Source organism: Crassostrea angulata, chromosome 9, assembly GCF_025612915.1.
Source record: "Crassostrea angulata isolate pt1a10 chromosome 9, ASM2561291v2, whole genome shotgun sequence".
NCBI lineage: Eukaryota > Metazoa > Mollusca > Bivalvia > Ostreida > Ostreidae > Magallana > Magallana angulata.
Window position 1 is genome coordinate 7660211 of NC_069119.1, and position 12611 is coordinate 7672821.

Below are 12611 nucleotides of genomic sequence, written 5' to 3' on the forward strand. Positions count from 1 at the left end.
CTAGATGACTAAATATGATACGAGATGTGTTAGTAAGCATACATGTACGTGTCGGCTGTAATTTAGTAGTATTGTAATTTGTATTGACTGTTTGCCCTATAAAACTTTCAGCTCGCAATTTTTTCCCCCAGCTAGAAACTGTTACAGTACCAGTGTTTATCACTGATACTGATTATGAAAGACATATTGGTCTGGGGCCCCCGCTTGATTTCTCTGAGGACCTCCGTAATGGAATATTAAGCCGCATTATTTATGCAGATAGTCTGAAAGTAATTCTTTTCCTTTTTTTGTTCTGTCTACATGTTTGCCTACTGATTAATCTTTGAGTCAGATATTTCTAGAATTTGTATTTGTCTTTGCTGTAAGAGAAAAAAAAAATTGAGAAACATGCTAAAGCTAAGGTTGTAAAAGTCAAATTGAGTTGAACTTGTAAAAAGATATTTCTTCTTCTAAATCTACAATTTCAAATTATCAAAAGAAGATAAAGTAAACATGTTCTATACCATGAAGCCCCGGAGCCACTTTTTTACACATATTTTCATCACTTAATTTTTTTTTACATTTACTTAAATTATATTATTTCATGGATGAGTTACTTTGATATGTTTTTATACCAGTCCAGAGATAAAAAGATTGTCTGTGGATTGGGGAGGGGGTTCTGATAACTGAATCACTCACCGTGACGACAAGGTAACGACAATCCCCGATATAAGACACGCATCACTGATCCTGCATCAATATTAGCAAGGTCATCAATTTTTAGGATGATGGAGGGTCTACCCTTAATTTATTTAGCCGTAAATTAACTGGATAATTAATTAAAAGAAAAAAATCAGGGTTTAAGATTTGAATTTTCTCGTTATCTTTCGCCTCTACGAGATTAAGAAAAAAAACCCAGATTAATAAAGGTAAAAAAAAATGGCGACGACCACCCAACCCTTTTAAATTTATGAAAATAATTACGCAATCTTATTACACATAAACAAGAAGAATTAATTATCTTTCGTTTTAAGATTCAGACAAGATATATACGGATGTAGCTCCGGTCGCCAGCGGCTACAGTTAGTCACGGTGAATGAAGAAGGACCCCTTTCATGAAATTAGGAGTGTAAATATGTAGTAATTTATTGCGTGTATTGGGGCGTGGTAGTGTTTGTCATAAGACACAGATAACGCATGCATTTAAACTACGCGCCTTCCAATGTAATGACTCTCTACCTTCACCTTTTGAAAATAAATGTTACCTGTAGTTTTGGTTCAGTGGTTACTACACAAATACCAGACGACACTTTGAATGAGACGCATATGTATACGTAGAGCATACTATTGTAGTACATAGAGTATAAAAATACTTTCTCTCACTGACCGGCCAACCAGTTTGACACTGCCAAAGGGACCTCTGTGAAGAAATTGCAAGAAAAGGTTAACTTAAAAAAATGGCTGCCGCTCAGAAAAAGTTGTATGAAGACTTCTTCGACAAGACAGATGCAATGGGACAGAAAGATGGAAATGTTTCCATTCAGGAACTAAAGAAAATGGTGGTGGAGGGACTGGGTCAGAAGAAAACGGACCAAGAAATCGCGGTGAGTATTAAGAGTGGCGGATCGGAGAGGTGGAGGGAGCGGGGCGGCAAAAATATGCAGACAGCGCTAGCACGTTCACATAGTAAAACCTTTAAATTTTTACATTTTGCAACCCTCAATACTGCATGTACATGTACATGTGTGTATTGAACTGTTGAATAAACACTTTGTAATTTTTAAAACTATTGGGTGATCAAAAAGTTATTTAAGAAAACCCCTATTATAACGCGTAGTATATAAACCTCATATATATACGCAACCATGTACGCATGTTGTATGCATGTTGTTCCATATGCAAATTGTTCCAGTCTATATAGGTTAAAATATATTATGTAAATTATATAATTTATTGGCATGCACTGTGATCTTATTACCAAGAAACGCATTCCTACATGAATTGTTATTACACACGCCAAGGACACGAGCTGATTTAATGACGAGATTTTATATTGGTATATATCGCTGTGAAACATTAAATCCACCCGTCCGTCTTTTATTAAATTTACTTGTTACATATTTATAAAGAAACTGATAATGTCCCACTGCTGGGTAATAAACCTGGGGATAGTCAGGCGGATATAATGTGTCTGTGGTATTACTGGTATCTGGGTGGGCCGTGTGTCATGGTATTAAACTACCAACCCTGTGCCTTATAAAAATTGCGTAGACTTTTATGGTCTTACTTCAGGATTAGGTATTTGTATAGCTCAGACAGATTATAAAATATTCGGACATGAGTAGAAACTTCTATAAAAATTATGCAATAAAAAGAAAAAAGAATGTATAAATTTAAGTTAAGTGCATAATGTAATTTGTTGATGGTTTGTCAGATTTTAATGCAATCTCTCTCTCTCTCTCTCTCTCTCTCTCTCTCTCTCTCTCTCTCTCTCTCTCTCTCTCAGCTGAATAAAGAGTTTTAACAAACATTTTCAAATAGTCATGATATACGTGTACTTAATTAACTTTCAGTAAAGTTAGAATGTATAAGGTAGAATGCATCTGTTGATAATGAAACTATTGCTCTACAATTTATTTTAAACACTCCAAAAAATCTCGCGCTAAAATACACGGTGTAATCAATCCTCGCACTCATTTTCTTCCCTTCCCTATTTCCTGTCTAGCTTGCAAGAACTGTGACCATGATGACTGTCCCTCGCTGTCTGACCCCCGGGGACGGCGCGGTATCGCACGAGGTGCGAGGTTTCGGGGTTTCTGTCATTTGTCGCGAGACACGGGGGACGAATGATTCACATTTCTCGCCGCTCGTCTCAATGATCGTTCACACGTCATCCGGGCAGTTTGTGTTTGAAAAATTCCTTTCTTTGAAAATTAACTTGTTACAAGAAATATTTCTAGACAAATTTTGAATAGCATTGACATAGGCATTCGATTTCTGAAACGTTTAGAGAAATGAAATATTCAGTTGTGGAAGTGCGAAACTAAAACGACGTGAGTTTTAACAATTACTGCTTTTTCTCATGTTTCTGACACTCACACAAAATCCCCACAGTGGCACTAATACTTTGACAAATTTGTTCATTTTCTGTTCATAAGTTTTGCTGTTTTTTGGGGGGGTTTTTTGCAGCAAAATTCCTTAGATGAAAACAAGAATCAGTTAATATACAAACACTGATCTCTTGTGACGATAACTTCTTTAGTATGTTTTACATGAAACGGACTCTACCTATATTTACGATGCATAAAATTTGTTTTCTTAACAAAAAACATTAAAATGATACATGTATAAGACCCAATCCGCTTTGGCCTCAGACCAAGATAAACATGTAGTGTGTAAGTGTACCTGAACGTTTTTTTAACCCATGATTTAGCTATTATTTTTTAATTGTTAAAATTCACGCGATGAAATACGAATAACTGTCGGCAAAGACGGGGGTTTCCGACGATACGTTGTTGTTACCGAATGCGCATGCTCGTAATTAAATGCAACATTCGGATGAACAGCAAAGTTTAATTTTTAATTGCATTACTACATGTAGTGTATTGAAATTTAAACGAACTCAAAGAATTATGTAATATGTTGTCGTTAAAACAAAGTTATGTACATGTAAGTCACTGTTTTTGCTGATTGTAGCAAAAACATAAATGTATTACACTTGTATGTTCACTGTTGTACTTGGTGTTTCCTATGTCTTGTCAGGCTCCTAACATTTGATTAACACGCTAGGACAAAAACCACATAAAATTATGATGTAACACTTGGGGCTTTATATTACCATCGTTGATGTATCCGTGTACAATGCATACATTGGGGAGAATATTCATGAAATCGACAGGCCCCCGTACCTAATTCCCGTGGAGTATTCGCAATCAATAGGAAATTGTTTAAATAAACAGAAAATTTTCACACGAAGCCTTTTCTCATGCAGATTTAACGAGGGGGAAATTGCTTTAATTTCCTCACAAAGGTCCCTCCTTTTTACATTTTTCGCCAAAAAAAAAATGTTTATTAAAAGTCTTTTGAATTTAAATGTAATATTGATTCGGGGCGGGGTTTTTTTTTATCCCATCGGCCTCATGCGGTTGTTTTGGGGGTTTTTCTGGGGGGGGGGTAATTTTTGGACTGTATGGTATGTTGAGGCCTCCCCTCGGTTTCTCCCCTATTGATCAGTTGCTAATTGTCAGCTGTTAAGCTTTAGGGAATGCTTAAACGAATATATATGTATGTACACTCAAAAGAAAAATAAAGAGGAAGGTATAAAATTCGCTACATCGTTGTACGAACTTAGCGTCAGGGATTTTAATGAAAAGGAAGTGTGATCGGAAATAAATCTCAAATACTTCAATTACCGGCTTTGTAAAAAAAAAAAAAAAATACAAGTTACATAGGCTACTGTTGGATAAGTTGGCTGGGAGGAAGGATTTCATTTGAGTGAAAAAAAATTAACCAGAAACAAACAAAAAAACATTTAAGTGGATAGAAAGAAGAAAAAAATTTTGTGTTTCAACAATATTTGATACAAAAATTTGCAAAAAACAACAATGGCGGATAAATTGGTTAAATGTGAAGCGGCCTGGGAGAAGTTTTTTGAGAAAGCTGACGTGAACTCGGACGGAAGTGTCAGCATAGAGGAACTCAAACACATCCTCACGGTGGAGTACAACCAAAAGTTGTCAGACCGAGAAATCGCCGTAAGTCTCCTAATAAATCTCTCATTCCAGGCTTTTTTTTTTTTTTTTAATGAACAAATACGGTAATTTACGCATCCGTTACTATAAAAGATCCTGTTTCAGGTGTAGAGATATAAATTCATAATTCGAAATTCAGCATATGTTTTTTTTTAAAATATGCATTTTCATATTGTTTAAAACTTTAAAGGTTTAATCAAATTTATTAAACAATGTTTCATTATGAAAAACATAGAAAGGTTAAACAGCAGACTTTGTCTATGTAAGTCAACTCTATTGTTTAAGGTTAAAGTAACACCTGTATAGTTACACATTAAAACATTTTCCATTAGAAGTATTTAAGGACCGTGCCGGCTTTTGTTGGGAATAGGGTGGGTTGGGGTGGGGGTGATAAATTTTGGGATTTCGGATCATAATGATCTATAAAAAAATTACACAACAATGACTCGAGGAGGAAAAATGGATAGCTTTAATTTCCTCCTAAAATTTAACCCAATTCATATCTATTCGAGATTATTTGACGAATCCGGCCGGTGTATTGCTAAAATAGTACGGATATCGTCTTAATTAATTACCGATATATATAATATATCGCACAGCATTTTATACGTTACATGTATTTGTAAGAAGGTATAATTCTGTTACAGTTGGACGTGTAGATTAAACGCTCACTTTTTCTCTAGAAAGAATTAAATACTCGTACCTACATGTACATGTGTTGTTTTTATCATGAAATAGATAGTACCCTATAGTACACGATCATACTAGACCTATATATAGATCTAATATAGTCGAGTGCTATGAATTTAACGCACGCACACACAAACATTTGCTTGCTTTTGGTAAATACTGCTATCATTTCTTCGGCCGATCCAATACAAAAAAAAAAAATTGAAAATACGTTTGCGTGGGTAGTGAGATTTAAAAAAAAATTATTAATGATTGATCAGTTATTTTCAGAACTCCCTCGAGTTTAATCAATAAAAAGGCAATGAAATTTAAATACATTTGTTTAAGAGACAAAAAGACTTATTGTAATTAAATTATATTTACGAAATCAATCTGCTTTTTAAAAAAGTTGAATTGGAATCTCTCTCTCTCTCTCTCTCTCTCTCTCTCTCTCTCTCTCTCTCTCTCTCTCTCTCTCTCTCTCTCTCTCTCTCTCTCTCTCTCTCTCTCTCTCTCTCTCTCTGGTATACAGGTAACAGGGTAACAGATGTATTAAACGCGGTGCATTTAGAAAAATCGATAGTTTGAGATATCGTAAATTATTGATGACATAAAATGGGCGACGCGTTGTTTTGATAATCAGAAATCTTTTTTTGTTTTTTAAGTTGTAAAGTCAAGGGTTTTCCAGGGGAGAATTATAGGGAGAGGATTACAACACGGGAGATTTTTTCAGCGACGAAGAAATTCGAACTTCGAGTTCAGGATCTTTATTACTTTGAATTAAAAACTTCCTCACCAAATCCGATCTCGTGATATCAATTTTTTCCCTTCGTTTAACGGAACTGTAAATCGGTGAGGAACGAACTACTAGAAACAATGGCATTGAAAGCAGTGACAGAGGAATACTGGCTCAATTTCTTTGATAAAACGGATGAAAATAAAGACGGAACCTTGTCAATTTCTGAACTAAAACGGGCATTAGTCGAGGATTTTAATTGTACCGACTTATCGGATAACGAAATTGCAGTAAGCAAGCTCTCTCTCTCTCTCTCTCTCTCTCTCTCTCTCTCTCTCTCTCTCTCTCTCTCGTTTGAACATATGTTAATGTTAAAGTATGGCATAATATATAATAAGGTTGAACACAAGTTCTGTAAACTTTAAAACGCCCTCTCCTGTGAAATTTTGACACAAAATTTTCACTATATTACGAAAGAATTGCAATATCGAAGGTCATAATAAAACATCATCATTGAAGTTAAACTAAAGCAGACAAAAATCGACAAAAATAAATTAAAATTATAAGTTTTTATATCAAATTTTGAAAAAATCTCTCTTTATAAATAGCTGAACATTAAAAAACTAAATTTTCATTTTCTGCAATACTGAGGCAGTCTCTCTTCTTTAAATCACAAACACAATTTTTCCTGCATTGCTCTCTTCTCTTTTGCTCATTCGTGTAACTCTTTTAAATGTGTATATATCAGCGTCTTTTCTTTAATCTTACCATTGTTCAATTTTCACACATTTATATATTTAGATTTCCTCTTCCTATTTTTCTAGACCCCTATATTGTCCGATATCTAATTGTTTTAAAATTTCATATCTGTATATTAATTTTCCCCTCCTATTTATAATCGATATCTTCCTCTTTCTTTGAAATGAGATACTCTTGATTTTAGTATGAATCTGTTCTAATCTTGATCAAACGAGAGAGAAAGAGATATAATGTCAATAACAGAATTAAAAATTTAGAAATGAAAAAAGAACAAAATGAAAATACAAGCAACACAGGTAAAATTATTAATTTTAATGAGTTTTTTAATTTAATTAATATCAATGATAACTGTTACCTATTTTATCTTTGTCTTGTGTGAAAATTTAAAAAATTGCTTAACTTTGAAAACAGATGTAGGCCTATATGGTTATAGAAAGATTTTGTTCGTGTAACTGAATAGTTGGCATGACATGCACGAGAGAGAGAGAGAGAGAGAGAGCAAATATATGGCGCTAGAAAGCAAGGTGTTAACGATGTGTCAAGAAAACCTCTGAGGAAATAAGATCAATTTGCTGATTACAGAAACCTCAATACACTAATTTAGAAGCAATCCCAAAAGACAGAAAAACAGTTTATGAAAGGAGCGCGCAAGGTGACATCAAAGTTGACATTAATCTATAATGCAACAAGCACAGACTAGTCCTTTATTTCTGAGAGAAACTTTAAGCATACATTTGTACTCTCTGTCTACAAAAGTTTCTTGAAAGAAAACGAGTATTTTAAGTTGGCAGTGACAATGCGTGCAAAATGCAGATAACAATCTATGATCCCCGAGTTCCCCCAATTAAAGTTTTGTTATATTGCCATGGTAACAAAATACTCTTCGGTATAATTATAAGTATATAGCGCTCACCGTCTTCCGAGAACCTCAGCATTTAAAGTGTGCTTTGCCACATCAAACGTGGTCCGATGTGATTAAGTTTTGACGTTGGGGTTAATTTGTTTTTTTTCTTTCTACGGAGTTTTAACACAAAAAGGAAAAGGACAAGGAAAAACACTTAAGGTGTTAATTCCACTGTGTAGAGTTTCCAACTCCCGAAATGACATGAAATTGGTATCCGTCAATCAACTGGCAAATGACAGCGCATAAATTACGACTTTCATTTAGCTTTTATTTCATTTGGGTAACTGAATTTGAATTTAGAGGGAAATTATAACGATGACCCGCACCCCCCCCCCCCCCCGCCATTCACACCTCCACTATTTATTCGGGATATTGATAAATGTCAGTCCTAATTTAATTAAAATATTCATAATTATATTTACGGAAAAATGTGAAGGCCACATATGTTAAGTTCGAATGCCAGGAGATTGCATTGATCATACTATTAGGTCGGTCAGGTTGTTTCATAACGAGTCAGAGTGACCGACCCCTCGGGACTATAAACTATTTAAGTGTTCAACAAAAACACCACTTATGTTCAAAACAACAAAGCAAAATATCATATTGATCACAACAAACGTACTAACAGGTTTTTGGTTGGATCAATACAATCTGTGGGCTACTTATCGCTGATTATCTATTAATTTTACCGATTGAACCCCTTCCCCCCTCGCTCACAGCGAGGGTATACACTGAGTAAGCGCTATACTCGTACATGTAAATCAATAGTACATGGTTTACGTCATTGACCTTACATAATTAATACAATGTACTGTAGATTCCTTATTTTACGCGAGTACTTAATTCCGCGATTCATTCATTTACCAACAAATCGTGAGAACATAAAATCGCGAATGCCGAAATTTTATCGTAGTTTCATGTAGTTTTTATGTGTTCCAAAATTAAAAGCGAGATTCTAGAATTCCCGAGACGGGCTTCTCGCGATTTTACGCGGATATTAAATCCTCGCGTTTAATTAGGAATTTACAGAATATGCATGGTCAGTCAGTCTTAGATAGGTCAAAAGCTCCATGCAGCGGTGGGGTTAATACTCTGAACTAGCAGCGTTCACAGTGTATGATGAACATATATTTACCTTTTGAAGTTTTAAAAATTTCATGTTTTCGTCTTTTATAGGAAATGTTCAGGGACATCGACAAAAATGGAGATGGACAGATCACGAAGGAGGAATTCTTATCAGAAATGATGAAGACGGAGAGAAGGTAAATGACCTCTCACCCAGGACCTCCATACATTTATTGACCTAAATTGACTTTGAACTCAAAGGTCGTCATCTTTTTAAATCATGTTGACACGGACAGGGGCTGTTTGGTTTTTCCCAACACCGCTTAAATTTCAGTGGCATCAATTAAAATAAGAGTTAATGGACCCTTTCAGTGGCATCAATTAAATATATAAAAGTTAATGGACCCTTTTGGCCAATCTATCCTCGAGACAGAATTCGATCAGTAAGCAATGCGTTAAGTTAAACATCTCTGAATTTGATGTACTTTGATCCTTTTTTATGATAAAAAAAAATGATAGTCTCGTGTCCAGCGTATTAAGAATTATAAAAGAGACTACTTTAAATCAATGATGTTAATGAGTTGATAGGAGTATCCAGTAAAGAAACTAAATGCGAGCGTAACGTATACTGTAGTTTCTGAATTTAGATAAATTACTAGTGTATAACAATAAGATAATTCTTAGGTTTTGAGAATAAAACAGAAATATTTTACTCTAACAAGACAGAACATCGGTTAACGCCCTTTGTATCCTGGGCCGCGGCACCAAATCAAAAGTAAGTCCTTAAACCTCTAGCATCCTGGATAAGAATATGATAATCAACAACAGTGTATATCAAACTGGATAGAACTCTTTGAAGGTTCAAAGAGACATAAACATACTATTTTATAATTAAATTATGTATTTTCTTTAAACCAGGTGCCCAGTCTAGGTTGATTAGATTAATCGCTATTTCTTGCTTTGTTTTTTAATCAGTGTCAGCATTTCATTTCTTTCGTCTCTTGTTTTGCAGGACGGCAGTTAAAGAGGCTTTTCAGAAGATCGATAAGAACGGAGACGGGAAGCTACAGAAAGCGGAAGTTGCGGCCGCCTTAAGAGAGATCGGCCATTATACAGAGGACGAGATCGAGAAAATGATCAAAAAGGCAGACAAAAATAATGACGGTGTTATCGATTTGGGCGAATTCGAAAAAGAAGTTTATTAAAAGTGTTTCGTTTTTTTAATTCATGTTGGATTTACTTATTTCCTCTTTATCATACTTATCACGAATTTGTCGCACGTATATATACATGTATAGAAATATATATCGCTTGACAATTTCTTCTTAGGACATACAATGTGCAATTGTTCACCTATGATATTTGTAGCAATACGTTTCATAACTTTTAATGGCTAATTCGGGTTTTATTTTTTTTTTCAATATTTTGTTTCAATTGGATCATGAAGGCGCTATTGCATCCCAGCTGTCGTTTGATTCACTACTTGTTCTACCTGTAGTTATATAGGTATCCATTCTATTTACCTATCAATAAAAACAAGTTTAAAATAAATTTTTCCTTTTCTCATTTTCTGCATCTGTAGCTTCTTTATAATAATAAATAAATGTAGAGAAGACTGAGGTAAACCCTGGTTTGAACATTTTCTATATGTGTCTAGTTTTCAAAGTGGGTTAACCCTGGTCCAAAATTTAACGCACTTTGAAAAAATAATTCAAAGTGCGTTGATTTTGTCCAAAATTTAACGCTTTTTGGAAAAAAATTCAAAGTGTGTAATTTTTTCAAAGTGCGTTCCCACAAAGCGGTCTTTGTCACAGAAGATGGACTGCGTGACTTTTCCAATCAAAATTTACATGGCGTCTTTTCAGAAATAATTGGACCAAGTGTTGTATTCTCATGATTCAAGTTTGCTCAAACCATAAAGGCCTCAAACGGTGAATGTTGAAAAATTGGGAAAAAGACAAAGTATTCTTATGAAAAAATAACCTGGAGGATACTACTGGTATAAATAGTTCATTTTTAATATAAAAAATATTTTCAATAGTTCCGACGTAACTGAGCATATTTCAATATACTTAAAGTAATTGTGTACAGTTTATGTATACAAAGAATTAAAATTTGATGCACAATGTGAGGGATTTCAACTATTTCTGAAACATGTAGATATTGAAGCAAGCTAGCTAGTATAGATGAGTCAAGTCTTTTTTTTTTTTGTTCTTTTGAACTGAATTTGACCATAAATTGTATTACAATGATATGTTCAAACTAATCAGTTACATATTATCAGGAAATTAACCAGTGGAGTTGATTTTCGGGAAATTAAAAACCCACAATTTTAAAAGTTAAATGAAAAAATACGCAAAAGATAAAAATAGTTTTTATAATTCACTATTTAATACACGTTTACACTATGTGGTCAGACATTGTTGCCTACGTGAGCACAGTGGCCCATGGGCCTCTTGTTTAGTATTATTCTGTCAAGGGAATGTAAATGTGATAGCATTCTCTTTATGGTATAAAGTAATAATTAATCTTCAGACATGCTTATTTTATCATAATCATTTAAATGTACTTCATAACGAAGAAATTAAGATCCCTTATTCATTTTAATCACATTTTTTTTGCCAATAGTGAAATTTACATATACAGCTTTACTTCAAGAACATCACGTTAATAGATGACAAAACCGCTTATACCTTATCATCGGACATGTCCGTAGAAGGTTGAATGCAATACCTACAAGTATTACAAAATCATAAATATATGATGATAACGGTCTCAATCAAGCAATACAGCTTCGACCTTTGAACCACCATATCGTACATCAGAAAAGTCACATTCTATGAGAACAATCACCAAAGAAATAAATTTTATAGCGGTTTAATTCTTTTGATAAAAAAGGAAAATTGATTTCCTCCGGGCACATAACATCGTTTTTGAAAGTGGGAGAGGGGGTGGGGGTGGAACGGACTCGTCCAAAAAAGTTTGACAAGCATGAGAAAGTTGTTAGAACTGGTCTATGATCCCTTTGAACAATCAATAAAATACGTTCAAAACTAACTAAAGAAAAACAATTTTACTCGTATTTCCTCATTTTCGTTTCAATTTGTTTTACATACAAGGCACTTCCAAAAAAAATAGGGGGGGGGGGGAGGGGGGGGGGGGTACTCCATATGCATGATAATACATTTTTTCTTAATTTATAGAAAAATGTTCGCTGCAAGAAAAAGAGGAGGGGGGGGGGGGGGGGTTCAGTCCCCCTACTCCCCTCCCCTTTCCGATGCTACTCGCCTTCCTTCTAATCCAAATAATGCAGGACATCTTAAATGAAGTGTGTTCTTATTAAAAGAATAAGAAATCATTCTCTTAGGATGGGGTGTCTGATCAAATACGGCCGGGGGTGGTCAAATTCAATAAAGCTCGATATATTTGGTCACGCCTAGGTACCGTATTTAACTACCTCATTTTATTCATCGAATGGTTGCTTATTACTTATATTTAATATAGTTGTCACCATTTGTTCAATTTTTACGTTAATTTCATTTCGTATAATTATGCAAACCCCGCTTGCGCCTTACAAGACGTCATTTGCGTCATAAATGAACTGTATTGGACTATAATAACATGTACACATAACGATTCGTATTGTTTTCACAAAGACACTGAAAAATGTGATTATTAATTTATAACGACAAACTTTATATCCCCCCCCCTAACATTATGTATGTCTAAATGTCGGTATTGATTTCCC

At 34.5% G+C, this 12611-nt stretch overlaps 1 protein-coding gene across 3 annotated transcripts; it reads left to right on the plus strand.

Annotated features, from left to right (window-relative positions):
• The first annotated feature begins 1246 nt into the window (after positions 1–1246).
• On the plus strand, positions 1247–10414 carry LOC128162854 (uncharacterized). Of its 3 annotated transcripts, none has more exons than XM_052826272.1 (3): positions 1247–1583; positions 8975–9060; positions 9876–10414. In XM_052826272.1, the coding sequence occupies exons 1-3, from the start codon at positions 1437–1439 to the stop codon at positions 10066–10068; spliced, it is 426 nt and encodes a 141-aa protein (XP_052682232.1). In that variant the 5' UTR covers positions 1247–1436; the 3' UTR covers positions 10069–10414. The 3 variants fall into 3 exon arrangements, with proteins under 3 accessions (XP_052682232.1, XP_052682230.1, XP_052682231.1); XM_052826270.1 differs by lacking the exon at positions 1247–1583 and adding an exon at positions 4284–4733; XM_052826271.1 differs by lacking the exon at positions 1247–1583 and adding an exon at positions 6011–6425.
• Positions 10415–12611: the final 2197 nt, after the last annotated feature.